Source organism: Anser brachyrhynchus (genome assembly GCF_964034855.1).
Source record: "Anser brachyrhynchus genome assembly, chromosome: 5".
Lineage (NCBI taxonomy): Eukaryota > Metazoa > Chordata > Aves > Anseriformes > Anatidae > Anser > Anser brachyrhynchus.
The window spans coordinates 60,740,485-60,756,368 of NC_137699.1; the positions used below are offsets into that span (position 1 = coordinate 60,740,485).

General features: G+C 54.0%; 3 protein-coding genes across 7 annotated transcripts in view; 2 read left to right on the top strand and 1 right to left on the bottom strand.

The window, feature by feature from the left end:
* The first annotated feature begins 98 nt into the window (after nt 1–98).
* Nucleotides 99–2,558, top strand: L3HYPDH (trans-L-3-hydroxyproline dehydratase). The gene is made up of 5 exons (XM_080595689.1): nt 99–748; nt 1,002–1,171; nt 1,267–1,389; nt 1,576–1,713; nt 2,093–2,558. The coding sequence occupies exons 1-5, from the start codon at nt 190–192 to the stop codon at nt 2,216–2,218; spliced, it is 1,116 nt and encodes a 371-aa protein (XP_080451815.1). The 5' UTR covers nt 99–189; the 3' UTR covers nt 2,219–2,558.
* On the top strand, nt 2,547–14,686 carry GPR135 (G protein-coupled receptor 135). The gene is made up of 2 exons (XM_080595688.1): nt 2,547–2,665; nt 2,765–14,686. Exon 2 carries the CDS (start codon nt 4,286–4,288, stop codon nt 5,597–5,599), a length of 1,314 nt encoding a protein of 437 aa, XP_080451814.1. The 5' UTR covers nt 2,547–2,665; nt 2,765–4,285; the 3' UTR covers nt 5,600–14,686.
* DAAM1 (dishevelled associated activator of morphogenesis 1) overlaps nt 13,078–15,884 on the bottom strand; it is an 88,264-nt gene continuing 85,457 nt past the window's right edge. For all 5 annotated transcript variants that reach the window (XM_080595683.1, XM_080595684.1, XM_080595686.1 and 2 more), the window contains one exon: nt 13,078–15,853. In XM_080595683.1, the coding sequence (XP_080451809.1) occupies nt 15,644–15,853 (210 nt within the window). In that variant the 3' untranslated portion in view covers nt 13,078–15,643. The remainder of the gene's footprint in view (nt 15,854–15,884) is intronic.

Below are 15,884 nucleotides of genomic sequence, written 5' to 3' on the forward strand. Positions count from 1 at the left end.
CTTGGGGGCGGTGACGTAACCAGTGGGCGTGGCTACGGGCGGTGGGCGGTGTCACCCGCCCGGTGGGCGTGGCCACATACCGAACGATGGTGGGCGTGGTCACAGCAAGGGGCGTGGCTCTCCGCGCGGTGGGCGTGGCTTACCGCGCGGTGGGCGTGGCCTCCGCCGTTTCCCGCGCTGCCCGCGCCGATGGCGGCCGCCGCGGGTGCGGGTGGTGGCGGTGACAGCGGCGAGGAGGGCAGGGCCCCGCGGCTGCCGCCCCGCTCGGTGCCGCCCCCGCCGCTGCACACCGTGGAGATGCACACGGGCGGCGAGCCGCTGCGCGTCGTCCCCCGCCTGGAGGCGGCCGAGGCGGCGGTGGCGGCAGCGGGGCTGTCGCTGCTGGAGCTGCGGCGGCACATGGCGGCCGCGCAGGACCACGTGCGGCGGGCGCTGATGCACGAGCCCCGCGGGCACCGCGGCATGTACGGGGCGCTGGTGGTGCGCGGCGGGGCGGCCGTCGGCGACGCCGACCTGGCCGCTCTGTTCCTGCACGGCGCCGGGTACAGCGCCATGTGCGGCCACGCCGTGCTGGCCCTCGGGCGCTTCGCCCTCGACTACGGGCTGGTGGCCGCCCCGCGCCGCCCCGAGACCGCCGTGCGCCTGCGCTGCCCCTGCGGGGTCGTCACCGCCTTCGTGCCGTGGGACGGTCACCGCAGCGGCAACCCCGTCCGCTTCCACAGCGTGCCCGCCTTTGCCGCCGCCACCGGTGGGGCTCGGGATGGCGGCGTCGGTGTTTGGGGGGCTGGCGGGGCCGCGCTGGGGTGCTGGGCGAATCCTTCGCCAGTTCTGATGTCCCCCAGAGGTGGGATGAGGCCACCGGACGTGGCATACGGTGCCACTCTTGGGTCATCTCTTTCCTCGCTGGGCAAGCTCACAGAGCACGGCTGGGTGCCCTCAGCCCATGAGGCCACCGCTCAGCACCGTGCCCCCTTCTCCCCGCCCTCCCTTTCTCTGCACAGACGTACCCATCGATGTCCCCGGTCACGGGAAGGTGGTGGTCGACATCGGCTACGGCGGCACTTTCTACGCCTTTCTCAGTGCCGAGCAGCTGGGCCTTGACGTTTGCTCCTCGAAGACCAGAGACCTCGTCAGCGCGGCGAGCGCGGTGACGGAAGCGGTGAAGAAGCAGGTACGGCACAGCGCTGCGGTACGGCTCTGCTGCGCCTGCTGCTGATTAGTAAGTGCTGCATGTGTTCACAAACCTTCTCTCTGTGCTGTTTCCAGTTCCAGCTCCATCACCCTGAGAGCGAAGACCTGGCTTTCCTCTACGGCACCATACTGACGGACGGGAAGGACGCCTTCAGCGAGGAGCCCACCACCAACATCTGCGTGTTTGCGGATGAACAGGTACAGGAACGGGCTGTTCTCAGGTGCACCGGGCACCGCCTTTTTCCCTTCATACCCCAAACCTGCATATTTTGTCTTTCTGTTTGTGATATATCCTGATTTTTACAACCCCCTGGGCTAGGAGGACTTCCCCCTAAGCACAGTATAAAGGTGAGAGAAGCAGAGCTGGTTCATCTTCTCTTGTAGGTTGACCGATGTCCGACGGGTTCAGGTGTGACAGCTCGCATCGCCCTGCAGTACCACAAGGGGCTCATCCAGCTGAACCAGAGCAGAACCTTCCGGAGCAGTACCACGGGGTCCTTGTTCACGGGGAAGGCAGTGAAGGCAAGTGCTTTGTGCTGGAGTTTCCCCCTGGCTTGAGGACTGCGGGGAAGGTGCTGTTGCTGTGGCTCAGCGGAGGGGCAGAAAAGCCTTTCTGTGCCTGGGGAGGGCTTGTGGGAGATGCCTGGGACTCTTTGCACAAGCAAGGATTTTTTATTAGGGAAGGATGTAACGGTAAGACCTTGTTGTGTTACATGGCTTCACTGCAAATCCTCAGCCATCAGAAAAGGCCCGGGTGAGAAGTATCTCTGATGCTGATGTAGATAAATCCATGTGGTTTATCCTCTGTGTCAGCGGGGGATGGATTCCTCTTCCGTACCCTCTTCTCTGCTCCAAGTGAGCGCGTTGCTCAGGGACGTCCTGACCCTAACCCTCTCTGCAGGAAACCAAGTTTGGGGACTACAACGCTGTTGTAGTGGAAGTCTCGGGAGAAGCCTTTTACACCGGTACGGCCACCTTCACAATGGAAGAGGAGGACCCGCTGAAATACGGCTTCTTCTTCAAGTGACCGGAGCCTCTCAGTGACGGTGCTGCGCTTCACCTGCCTGCGCATTTCTGTTCTGCTTCTCCCCGCGGCTCGCTGCCGTGTGCCAGAGCAACGGGACCAGCCTTCGGTGGCACGACGGTGCCTGCTGTGTTCTGAGATAACAGGTCGTGCTTCTCTGCTGTGGCTATTGGTGGAGGTCCACGGCTGCTCTGGGAAGCCACAATCTTTTTTTTTTTTTTTAATAATTTTTCACAGAAAATGCAACTGATCTTTGGAGAGCTGTCGTCAAATTTATGTGCCTTCTCTGCTTCTGTAAATTAGTAATTTCTAAGCCAGATTCCTATTAAATGCCAGCTGGAAACACTGCCTTCCCCTCTTGTTCTTGCTCCTGGAACCCATTTCCAGGACTCTGCCAAGCGTGTCACTGCTGGTAGGACTGCCTGACCCTCCCTGATGCCTCTCACTCAGGTGACAGCACTGCTCTGCCGCATGCCCCAGTGTCCCCAGTCCTGGATCCTTTTATCTGTGCCCTGGTTTCATCCCTGACAGAGCCCTCCCGTCTCCCAGGTCTGGGCACAAATGTGTGCTCAGGATTCCCAGCCTGCTGCATGCTGTGTCCTCGTCACACTGCTTCCTAACCCCTGCCCTCTTGCTCGTCTCGGACCACAGTCTGCAAACACCGTGGGGTTAACTTTCAACGGGAGTAGCCGGATTCGAAGGTTGGAGCCACTATGACCTTTGATTGCAAACTTATTTACTTATGATTTTGTCAGAGCGCGGGGGCAGCTTGCCCAGCAGAGCACGGCCAGGGCTGGCGCCGAGCCCCGTGAGGGATGGCTGCGGTGAACAAACCAGGCAGAGACCGGGCAGGCCGTCACGGTGGCAGAAACGGAGCTTCAGGCCGCTCAGGGCCCGTAATTTCCTTTGTGTCTCTGGACAAAATGGTGTTCGTTTATTGGAGACGCTCATGGGAATTTGCCTCATTAAATTCTTCTGAAAAGGAGAACGATTATCTCCAGGTAGCCCGTGCAGTAAGTCAGGCTGGTGAGCTTGGGAAAGGTTAGCATGGGGAGGACTGAGAGGAATTTCTTCTGTCAGAGTCAAATTGAAAATTACAGCTTTGGAAAGGGAAGAAGCTGAAATCCACAAGTTCGGAGAGCAGCTGTGCTGCCAGCGTGCTTTTTCAAGGCTGGCATTTGGGACTTTTGCTCCCAGCTTTGCTGCTGATTTCCTGCAGAAGTTCCCCTGCCCCGATGAATCCTGTGCAGCCTGGGGTGCAGGCGGGCAGCAGAGACGAGCACATCGTCTGTGCTTGCAGGAACAACTGGGGGGGTTTGGGCTGGGGAAGAGGAGGCTCAGGGCAGACCTCATTGCTCTCTGCAGCTACCTGAAAGGGAGGTGTGGGGAGCTGGGGGTCGGCCTCTTCTCACAGGTAACTGGTGACAGGACCAGAGGGAACGGCCTCAAGTTGTGCCAGGGGAGGTTCAGGTTGGAAATGAGGAGACATTTCTGCTCAGCAAGAGCAGTCAGGCGTTGGGACGGGTTGCCCAGGGAGGTGGTGGCGTCACCGTCCCTGGGGGTGTTCAAGGAGAGGTTGGGCCCGGTGCTTAGGGACATGGTTTAGTGGTGACATTGGTGGTAGGAGGGTGGTTGGACCAGATTTGCTGGAGGTCTGTTCCAACCTCAACGATTCTAGGATTCTATGAAAGACACCAGCGTGTTTATAGCTTCTGGAAACATCCCTTGGGATCTATCCCTGTACCCACACTCCAGCTGGGTCTTGCAGCCCAGCGCATGTCGGAAGCACTTCAGCCACCAACCTGCTGCCTCCATTACCCATTGCCCTTCCCATCCCCAAAAAACATTCCCCGGGCGGGGGGGGGGGCCGGGCTCTCGCTGCCCGTGAGGGGAGCAGCCTGAGGCCCTGTAACCGTGAGGGGGAGCGGGGCCATGACGGGGAGCGAGGCCATGACAGGAGCGGCGCCGTGAGGGGACCGCTTCCCCCGGCTCCGCGGCCGTGGGGCCGCCGCTGCCCCCGCCCCCGGTGCGGCGGGGCGGGCCGGGCCGGGCGGGTTTCCCCGGGCAACGATGGGCGGCCGGGAGGACGTCAGCGGCTGGCGGCGGCGGGCGGGCATGGAGCCGGCGGCGGCGGCCGCGCCGGGCAACCTCTCCCGAGGCGGCGGCAACGAGAGCGGGGAGGCGGCGGCGGCCGCCTCCGGGGCGGGGTGGTCGGCGGCGGCGCTGGCCTCGCAGGCGCTGGCTCTGCTGCTCATCTTCGCCCTCTCGGCGCTGGGCAACGGCGCGGTGGTGCTGGTGATCGCCCGGCACCGGCAGCTCCGCACGGTGACCAACGCCTTCGTGCTGTCGCTGTCGCTGTCCGAGCTGCTGGGAGCCCTCCTCTGCCTGCCCCTGGCTTTCCTCAGCCTGCTCAGCCGCCCGCCCGGTGCCTGGCTCTTCGGGCAGCGCCTCTGCTTGGCCAGCGCCGCGCTGCACGCCGGGCTGGGCATCGCCGCCACGCTCACCATGGCCCTGCTCTCCTTCGACCGCTACTGCGCCATCGTCCGCCAGCCCCGACACAAGATGGGCCGCCGCCGCGCCGCCCAGCTCCTGGCCGCCGTCTGGCTGGCGGCCCTAGCCCTGGCCGGGCCCTGGTACGGGCTGGCGGGCGAGGGGCATCGGGAGGCACGTCCCGGGGCGTACCGCTGCGTCTACGTGCTGCCCTGGGGCTCCTCGCGGCTGGGGCCGCCCTACGGAGCAGCCCTCATCGTGCTCTGCTACCTCCTGCCCTTCGCCCTCATGTGCTTCTGCCACTACAACATCTGCCGGGCCGTGCGGCTGGCCGAGAGCCGCGTGCGGCCCCTCACCACCTACGGGCACCTGCTGCGCGCCTACGGGGAGATGCGCACGGCCACCACCGTCCTCATCATGATCGTCTCCATCATCTGCTGCTGGGGGCCCTACTGCATCCTGGGGCTGGCCGCCGCCGCCGGCCGCCTGCCCTTCTCGCCCACCATGGACGCCGTGGCCAGCGGGATGGCCTGGGCCAACGGGGCCATCAACCCCCTCATCTACGCCGCCCGCAACCCCAACATCTCCGTGCTGCTGCGGCGCAGCCGCGAGGGCGGCTACAGGACTAGGAACAACGTGGCCGCCTACCTCTCGGCCCCGGGCCGCCGGCCGGAGCCTCGCAGCCGGGCTGACCGCGTGCGGGAGCGCTACGTCAACCGGCACAGCGGGCCCCCGGGCAGCGCCCCGTCCTCCTCCAGCCCAGCGAGCGGGGGAGAGGTGGCCATGTGGGCCTGCAAGAACCCAGCCGTCCTCTTCTGTCGGGACGGGCAGCCGGACACCGTCTCCGAGGCCACCATGCAGGCCAAAGCGGACACCGTGGACACCAGCCTCTGACAGGGTTGGGGTCCGGGATGGAGGCGTTGGGCCCCAGGGCTGTCTCCCTCGGGAAGCAGCGGGAGCCCCAGCACTTGCAGCACTTTGCAGCCAGGCTGCCAGGAAAGCGGAGAGGCGGGACTGCAGGAGCCATAGTCGGATTTCTTCGTCTTGCGAGCTCTGGTTTGGTGGCCCAGTCTGCAGGCAGCGAGAGATCCCGGGGAAAGGGTGTGCCCCTTCCATTTCAGCAGGCCTGATGCACTGGTGATAGCTGCTGGGCCAAGCCAGCACAAGAGTTTGGCTGCAAGAACAAAGCAGCGATTGCTCCAGTCCTGCAGAAAGCGCCAAACTGAAGCTGAGGAGCAGACACACAAACACAGCCCAAACCGACGACTGACTGTGTGAGCTGTTTGTTAAGTGCCAAAAGAGCAATTGAAAGCTGCACACTGGCAGCGGGAAGACACTCTAAAAAAAACCACACTGTGAAAACCGCATCATGGCAGGAAAATGTTGCTTTAACCCATTATATGTGGAAGTGCAGAAAGTCACAGAATGTTGGACAGGCTAAAAAGTGATCTATTATGATGATTTTTACTTAAACTCCCATGCATAACAAAACAGTAATTGTTGTGACAGCTGTCTACGGAGAGGGAAAATGTGTGATACTGGGAGGGAGGGAAAGGAAGATTAAACTTGTCAGCATTTCAGCAGCCTTTTCTTTTTCTTCACAGATACAGTCAGCTTAAAATACTGTGAATGTGAGAAATGAGAGCTCTTCAGAACTGAGGAAAAGGGTGTGGGTGTAGACTTTGGTATCACTGAGCTTGTGCACAAGGTGTACACTTTCTTTTTGAGCTCGTCAGAAGTGTCTCACATCTCTAACAGTTTAACCATATTTAGAGGAGTCATGCAAAGGAGGTGAGCATCCACAGGAGAGGTACAGCAATGCCACGTGTTCTTTGTGTGCTTAAGCATGTGAAAATGTGTATATGCAGAGAACAGATATCATTGTACCGATGGCAGCAATCTGATTCTGGAATGTAATATTTAAAAACCAGCTCTGACACTGAAACAAAATGAAAATTACACCAGAAAGGAAATGGAAGTGCAATTGCACAGCATAAATTCGTATGAATTTATCTGTATAATTTCTTTTTGCCCACAGGCTCTGAGGCCTAAAGCCTTAAATTAGTATTTTGAATCAGAACCTAAGATTGTCCTTCTTTATCTTTGCAGGAGTTAAATGTGAAAGATGGGCAGTGTTTTTCTTGTACTGTCTTTAAAATTATAATGTTACTGTTTTACCAGCTTTTTCAACTGTTTGTGACTCAAGTTAACATACTATCCTTATTTTGCAACTGAGACAAGAAATAAATTGTCTTTTATGCAGGAGATTAAAGTGTCTCAGCCTGGCATCATTCTCAACCCAGCCTTGAAAAGGGAACTTCTCTAAAAAAATTGCTAGATGAATGAGGGTAGACAGAAACCTAATTGTGAAATGCGACCTGATTGTTTGTGAACTTTTAATGCAGCCATTTTTTATGCTTGTAAGCATTATTCTAAACCTCTTTCTGTGATGCTCCTGAAGTCCACAAGGAAAAGATATGACCCTTGGATAGCTCTCAGTACTCACATTTTCCCCTGTAGATCTTGGATTTTGCAAGTTGAGCAGTGCATTTGTACGGTTTCAGGGAGAAGCTGGACTGCTTTCCATGGAAGCTGTTTGACAGCGAGCGAACACTGGTGACTTGTTAGAAGGGTAGCACAGGAACTGCTTACACTTTTATTTCTCTGGCCCTCCTGTCTGCAGCGAGGTATGGCTCAATAGCTTCAAGAGCTTTTGCCTGAGTCCCGCTAGTCACTGACACTTATATTATCTACAGAAAATTCAAACTGTGATCCAGGAGATGGCAAAGAAAACCCGTGGGGATCCTGCATTCCCAGAAGGGACGTATCTCAGCGGGTTCTGGCAATGCTCCCTAGAGTAAGCTCTTGTGCTCTGTAGTGCCGTGGGGAGGACAGAAACACAGGAAAACTGTCCAGGCTCGATAGTCATCACCCTTAGGCGTGTGAGGTACAGACAGCAGGCACGGTCAGACCACCTGTAGTTCATATATCGCCTGCAGAGCAGCACCCTAACGCCAGCCCTCTGGCTGTGGTATGACTGGTGTGTTCTGCATGCATGCTTACAACCACAAAAAGGCCATGTAGCATGAGAGGGGGTGTTACTGCTTGCCACCTGGACCCTCTGCAGCGCTCAAGCAGAGCCTGTACTTTGACCAGAAATTACCATTTTGAGCCTTTCTGGTTTTAGTACCACTTATTTTTTTTCCTGGCACATTTTGCATGCAAGAGCTTTTCTACCAAATGGAACACAGTAAGAGCAGACAAATTATGGGATAGTTCTTGGCTTGAGAAAACAAGGAAGGTGAAGGTCCAGCACTGCTGTGCTTGGCTCTTGGTGTGCTGTCCAATGTTAGGCTGCATTGATCTTGCTGCTCAGTGTCCCTGAAAAGGGACCAGCCCAGCCATCCCAGCTGACTCTTGCTAGCCAGCTCAGGCACTGAACGACAGAAAACCATCGATTCCCTCTTTCGCATGCTGGCTGAGGTTTCTACTGATTTAGTGCCCTGACTGGCTTACCACAGGTCAGAGAAGCAGCCCTGTGGCAGTTGCTTCTGGCAAGGGACAAGACTGGGGCAGCCAGGACTGAGGTCAGCCATGAGGCATCGCGGGAGCTGCACCAGGAGGGAATTAACAGGGCTTTCTAGGAAGGTGGAAGTGACGCTGCACCAGCACAGATTTCCACTTATTTTTAACAAGCACCGGCCAGTGCCTGTGCATTAGCCTTGTGTGTGCAGAGCTGAATGAGGGCAGCTGGCCTTTGAGCTGTCCCAAATAGCCCTTTTCTGTTAAACGCTGACCTGGGGCATAGCAAGGGAAGATTATTGACCAGATCCATTTTGCAGGGGCTGATACAGAGCTGATAATCACAGCTCGGTTGGGCAATTCGGGTACACGAGTCTCTACAGCCACATTTTCCAAAGTGTGCTTTAAGAAACAAAACCGGAGGGTGAAGTGTCTTAACCCACAAACAAGAAAAACACCAACACACACAGAACAAAGGCCAGAGGTTGCAGGTTGCCCGCCAGAAGGGCACTTGTGCTGCTGCCTCCCAGCTGTGCTGAAGGTGGCTGCTGCCTCTCACCGACGGCGCGGTGACGGGAAGATCTCAGCCATGCTAACCCAGCACAGCGTGCCTCTGTGCCCTCGTACCCCGCGGGAGCTCTGTGTCTTCTTCCAGGAGAAGGAACTCTGACAGCCACCTCGCTACTTCACCGCAGCTCTGAGAACTGTGCCCATCGTCACAGCTCGTTCCCAGGGAAGAAAACATCGCAGGAGGTGGCTCCTGGCCAAGCCACTATGGGGACATCAGCTCCACCTCCCTTATGTGCCCGTGCTGGTGTGACCCCACTTACAGATCCCTTCTTTGGGCTGGAGGGGCACCCAGTTGGCAGCGAGACACTGGGGGTTTGGACAATGCAAAAGCAGCTTTGAGGGGCCAACACTCCTGCCATGGCTCAGCAATCCTTCTGTCCTTCCTCCTCTGTTGAGGTGAGGCAAGCCCCAATCTCATTTGCACAAGGCTCTGTGAAGGGAATTGGGACACCTTTTAGCATCCTGGTTCAAAAATCACGTGGACAATTTGGTGCAGTACACTCAGCATAAACGAGAGAGCAGTTCACGTGGCTTGAAGATCAGCTCAGCCCTGGATACCAGCGACAACATTTGTCTAAGTCAAATCTAAAAATTCGTCCTTAGGCTCCTTTGTCACTCAGCCAGCACTTCCCGGCATCCTCACCCTTTTTAAGAGTGCCATACCATTTGTGCATGCCACTGATGTGGCTTACGCATTACTTCTTAGAAGGGAAACGTTAAGTCTTTAGGAATGGGAAGCATTTAAAGGGTACCGTTCCAACTGGAGTCTGAAGCTTTGCCATTGATATAATCATCAGATTCATTCATGTCATTACTCCCCACTCCCTTCCTGATCCCTGGATGAATGCTGCATTCAAAGGCAACGCTCTGTGTACAGCTGATGAACTACAAACAATTAGCTTGGAAGTGACAGCCTGATGGGCTCTAATAGCTGATAGCGATCACCAGAACAGGGATGAGATCCAACAGCCCTTCTCTTTCAGCACTAGCGTTGGATTGTGTAGCCAGCAGATGCCAGCAGAGCTCTGAGCAGCCAGCACAGCCTTTCTGCTAATGAGCATAAGAAAAACCTACTTCTGCTAGTGATTTCGATCGCTTTGCCTTCAGGACTGCTGTGCCTGAATTAAGAGCAAGGGCTGCAATAAATGCAGTGGAAGGTCTACGTTTACCCCTCTGGATCTTTGGAAGGTTTGCCATGGAGGCTGAAATGAATAATTCAGAAAGCACATCAGAAAAGCAGCATTTTTCACAGCCTCTGTGCTGCGTGCTCTCTGGAGCCACACAAGCTGCAGCCCTGATGCTGGCAGTGCCTGGTTCATCAGTGCTGCCTTTTCCCTCTCACCTTGGTGTTTTTATTTGGTGACAGATTATTAATAAATGGCTGCTCCTCTAGAGCTGCTTGCAAAGCAATACACAGGCACACGGTGCAATAAAATGGTCCCAAATCCCACAGGAGGAATCACAGGCAATGGGATACAGGCCTGGGTGACCTGTGCCCCGGGGCTGCTCTGCTGCTGCAAGCCACGAGCTCTCCGTGATCCGTGGGTGATTCCCACGGGGGGTGCAGCAGGACAAGACATGGCTGTCCCACAGCCCTCTTGTGCCCAATGGACTTTGCAAATGAGCGAAGATTTGCTAATGCCACACCAGGGGCAGCACGCTGCCCGAGTCTTGGAGCATCTGCATCCCCCCCAGCTGAACCACTTGGGGAAAAGCACTCTCCTTCTAGATACATTTTTATTTTCTAGGCAAGAACCACTATGGAAAGCAGGAGAAGTGACATGGAGAAACGAGCTGTAAGTCCCTCCCTGTGGCACAAAATGGATGAGTTAAAAAAAAATAAAAAATAAAGCGAAAATAGCACAAGCCCCAGGGCATGACACCCAGGGCCTGCATTAGTCCAGCTGGGGAGAATGGATGCTCCGCTCTGCTCAGCCATAAAGTCCCCAGGAGGCTGTGGCTGAAGCTGGAGATTTAGGAAGGGGGGGCTCAAAGGTGAAGGGAACATGTGCACAACGTGCTCTGGGAAGCCACGTCCGACCCTGAACCGCCTGCAATCACGCAGTCCCCTCCTGGCCAGGCAGCGGTGCAGGAAGGCAGCTGGTGGCAGCCGCCAGCATCCCTGTCCTGGGGGAGGGTGGCCAGCTCTGTGCTCGGCCCCACGCTCCAGTTCTCACTCAGGGGTGGGTTTTTGGCTAAGCCTTAGCCCCAGGCTCTTCTCATGCAATCTATAATATCGACAACCGAAGACCAGTCTGTATTTTTTTTTCTTTTTCTGCAGGGATTATCGTGCCCATCCTGCCACCCAGCCTGGAGGGGCTGTGCTGGTACTCGCTGCGCAGGCAGACACCAAGCCCCGGAGCCTTCTTCGGGATGTTTGGACTGGGTGAAGCAGTACAAAAACATGCCCGCGGGCTTGTGGGGTGGTTGTGAAGGATGAGCTGGATGCAGCTACAGCTCGGCACGGGAAGGAAATGTGCTCTGAGAGGAGCCATTTTTTTCCTGCTGTTTCTTTCCTTGCTAGCGTGGAGCTCCTCCAGGTTCAGCTGCTTTTGAAATGACAGGCATTGGCAGAAGCCCCCAAAACAGAGTGGGGAGTGTTTTCCAAATACTTTGGAGCCTTCATTTTATGCATCTGCTATCGTTGCCTTTACAAACCATGGGAAAGCAGGGAGCTGCAGTCAGGGAGCGCACAGGCAGCGCTATAGCACGGCGTGATTTTGGGGATGTCATTTTGGGACATGATGGGACTGTCATTTTGGGACTCCTCTTCTGGGGGAGTCTGGGAGGGGAAATGCTCAGCATTTCGAGGAACATTCCTGCTTCTCGCAGGGGCCACAGCACATCTTGTTTAAGGCAGCAGGGTGAGAATTTCAGCAACACCCCTGCAAGCTGGGGAGCTGCCTGTGCTACGAGGAGCAAAACCCTCGGAGGAGTCCTGCAGATTAAAAACCCTCAGGGTCACGGACGTGCACAAAAGCATTAGGTGGCTTCCTCCGAAAACCCTCACCCAGCCATTCCCTCACAACCACGTAAGTGTAATTTACTTACTCGACCTAGCAACTGCTCTCAGCACCAGGGGAAAAATGCCTGAGTAACCAGGTCACTAATTTCTCTGGCACAATCTGATGTGCCGTGCTGGTTTGTGCTTCCCTGACCTGCTGCCGGGCTCAGCCTGGTGCATTTTACAGAACATTGGGCAATTCGCTGCCCAGAGGTCACGTCGCGCTCTCAAATCGCCCATCTGAATTGTGCACACTTTCCAGAAAATGTAACTCAAACAGCATTCATCTCCCCTGCCATTAAACAGGGAAGATTCGCCGTAGAAAGCCCATCTCGGCTGATTGCTTCGCTCTGAGCCCTCCAGCCCTGCTGTCCTGCGGCTCCATGCTGTGGTGCACAGGCAGGAATGAGAATACTGGACTGTGGGTTAGTAAATGAAGTTGGAGAAAAAGGTAATTTAGTGACTGATCATCACAGAGCCGCCCTGGAACCAGGAAACTGAGCTTTAATGCCGAGCTCATGCTACGTGACAACAAAATCCAAAAAGAGCTGGGTTTTAGCAAGGAGAGGCTGCTCAAAACTGGCTCCCAGCACAGACCCAGCGCTGGGACAAGTCCTGGAGGTAACCATAGTGGAGTTACTCTCACCACTTACCATGGCATCGCTTACCAGTGCCATCCAGATCACCCGCAAGGCGTTTTGAGCTAGCTGATCTCCCGCATGCAAGCACTTGCACTGCCCGTGTGCGCACACGCTGCCCAGACCGGTGCTCAGGTGAAGGAGAAAACATCGGCGAAGCCCCACGTTGTGACCTGTGGCTGTTTGACACAGTGAGTGATCGGGGTAGAATTAAAATTATCCCTCCTCAGCTACGTTGGGGGATATTAAGTGGTAGCATTTTTGACTGTTGCATGGCAGAAAGGCACCAGAGACAGCTTGGGCTGGCTGTAAAAACGCATAGTGTGGCCAGTGCCAGAAGCTGCTGGTCCCCAGGCTCTGCCAGGGTTTCCCCTCTCACCTGCACCAGCCTTGTTCAATTCTAAAAATATAAAAAAACTCAGAGGTTTGGGGTCAGAGCACTTCTGGTTGAAATGGGGACCTTGCCTTCTCACAGGTGTTTGCAACCCCAAGCACCAGCCTACTCACGCCTTTCCTCCAACATCTGTCCCAAACCTCAAAAGCCCATTTTCCCCCAAATATTCCATTCTTCTCCCATCTCCAGTGACACTGAGGAGAGGCTGCTGTGCTGCTTTGCACAATAACTCGTGGCTCCGTGCTGTACACTCACCGGAATCGCTTTTCTTTATTGCATATTGCCATCTTAGAAAATGTACAGTCTCATGACATTACACAGCATTTCCCGCTAGCTAGGACTAATAACATTCTTGCACCTAACAGACTACCTTGGTCACTACGAAGCTACTAAGGTCCAAGACATATACTTCAGTTTACAAATTATTATGGATTTTTTTTTCATTTTTGGCATTATTAAAAAAAAAAATCATCTTTAAAATACACACCCAAGAGAAAAGAGTGGCTACTTACACCAGCACCAATCTAAAAGTAGTTTTTGACAATGGCACATGGAATTACCTGCACACAGCCTTTGTATTTATATATATAACATTTTTTTCTTTTCTTTTTTTTTTCTTTTTTTTTCTTTTTTTTGAAGAAAACAAAAAAATGGCAAACTCAGCCCAACAACGAGGCTGTTGTAAAACAAAACAACAACAAAAACCAGGTCTGGGAGGGCAAGAGGAAATTTGTCAGAAAGGCCCCGATGGGGCCGCGAGGCAGGAGCAGGGGCCGGGACCCCAGCAGGCGATCGCCCTTTCCCATCCGACCGCCTTGCGAGTTCGACATGAGAAACCATTCCTTAAACCATCAGAGGCCAGACTTTTTTTCTTTTAACCTTTTTCATCTTTTTGTTTTGTTTTGTTTTTAAATCCCACCCCACCCAAGTCCATTCCCTCAATTGTACCAGCCCCGTTTTTTCAGCCATAAATAAAAAATATAAATAGAGGCACTTTAGTTAAGGAATAGTATTATCATTACCTTTTGTCTTTATTTCCCCCTCCTTCTGAAAGCAAAGTGCTTAACTCCACCTTTGAACATAACCCGCAGGTTGCGCAGCTGCTTGGAAACGAGGTGCTGGACTTTTGCGCTTACCTGCTTGATTTATTACTGCTTTAATGCTACTCAGAAAGTCTTTTTTTTTTCTTCTTTTTTTCCTTTTTTTTTTAAATCTACAGTGCGTCAAAAGTTGCAATGAAGAAAAGAACAAAATGGTAAAACCACAGCTCTTGACAACTCTGTTTAGAGTGATATTTCACAGCTTTCACACAGCACGCAGACCCCGCGGCCTTCAGGTGCTTAGAACCATATTTTTATACAAATTAGTTTAAACAGCACTTTCGCTATACAGTACATATAGTTCACTGACATCCCATACCCCATCAGCAATACCGATTATCTGACAAAAAAAAAAAAACTTATTTCAAATAGTGTTAATATCTAGTGCAACAGGGACAAACTCATCTCTCCACAGGAAAAAGAACAAACAAATAAAAAAGGATCACAAAAGTATTGGTGGTATAAAAAGGTTTTGTCTTGTTTCCTCAAAAAACACACCACAAATAAATAAAAGCAAAAAGTAACAGTCCTTTATATACTCAGCATAATTTAAGAATAGAAATGTTAATATGTTAATGGCGTTTACTTTTTATTCTCCAATTTTTAATTTTCTAAACCTTTAAATTATTACTCCCTGAGAGCTTTGAATTCTTTTTATTATTTTCTTTTTTTTTTTTTTGGACTGACATTTTACAGGTAGTTCTGCTTACAAATTTGCAAGGACATTGAACAGCAAACCAGTCAAAAAAAGGACACCGCGAAGAGACACGTTTCTTGGCATCGTTGCTTCTGGTGTCCGTTAAAAAAAAGAAAAACAAGAACAGAAAAGAAGGCGGGCGCAGGTGCGAGCCCGCGAGGTTTGCACCGGCCCCGTTGTACACCGGGTGACCTTCCGTCCTGACCGACATCTACAGAGGATACAGTTTGTCCCATTGAACAGAAAGCAAGAATAAAAATTACAACACGAAAGTTTATGCTCCTCGTCGCGTCCGAGAACCAACCCTTCCCGCTGTCTCGGGCCAGGAAACGTTATAAAAGTATAAATACACCTGGGTGCTGTGTGAGCAATAAGCGCACTCGGGGAAACTTTTCCTTTAGCAAGGTAAAAGGAAAAGAAGAGCGTTTCCCAAAAATGACGGGAAGAAGAGCATCGCCGGGAGCGCTCGCGGCCCCGAGCTTGGGGACCAGCATGTAAGCACAGAAGTGCAAGTTTTGGGAATAACCACGACAACAAAAAAAAACTCATCAAGTCCAGTCAACTTAGCTTTTTCCTCTTTTCTGCTGGGGTTGTGTGCAAGGCGTCCCAGCAAATGGCCCCGCTCAGTGCCCAGGCATCGGGGCGGGAGAGCAACGCGGAGCAGCTCTCCATCACCTCTGTGGACCACCACGAGGAAGGCGGGTGTCTCTGTGCTCAAGTCCTCTCTTTCTCCACGGACGTGACATTGTGCTTGTGCCTTTGGAGAGCCACTTGTCGAAGGGGACAGAGGGGAGGGGATGAGAACCCGCACGGATGCACAGCTCCACCTGACCCGACCGTACTCATGGTACTTACACACACACTCACCCGCAGGCAGAAAGAGCGTGCCACTGTTTCGCTTGGAATCGCAAGGCAGTATAACAAAAAAAAAAATAATCCTAGCCACTTCAAAAAAGACTGCTAACCAGGTTTCTAAACTCGTGGTTTTCGTTGTTTTCCGTCTCTTCTGCCGCTCAGAAGTTGAGCTTGGTGACGGGCCGCTCGCGGCCGCTGTCGGCCAGCTGGTTGGCGATGCGCTTGCGGTTGCGCTTCAGCTTGGAGAGGTCCTTGTCGAAGACCTCGCCTGAGCGCAGGGCTGAGACGAGGTCGTCGAACTCACCGCCCTCCTCGCCGCTCTCCTTCGCCTTCCTCGCCTTGCGCTCCCGCTCCCGCTGCTCCTTCAGCTGGCGGGGAGGAAGGACATCTCACTGTCAC

Coding starts and splice junctions, on each gene's coding strand:
- L3HYPDH (XM_080595689.1), top strand. CDS start 190: ATGGCGGCCGCCGCGGGTGCGGGTGGTGGCGGTGACAGCGGCGAGGAG. Junction 1,172..1,266: donor CGGAAGCGGTGAAGAAGCAG/GTACGGCACAGC, acceptor TGCTGTTTCCAG/TTCCAGCTCCATCACCCTGA. Junction 1,390..1,575: donor GCGTGTTTGCGGATGAACAG/GTACAGGAACGG, acceptor CTTCTCTTGTAG/GTTGACCGATGTCCGACGGG.
- GPR135 (XM_080595688.1), top strand. CDS start 4,286: ATGGGCGGCCGGGAGGACGTCAGCGGCTGGCGGCGGCGGGCGGGCATG.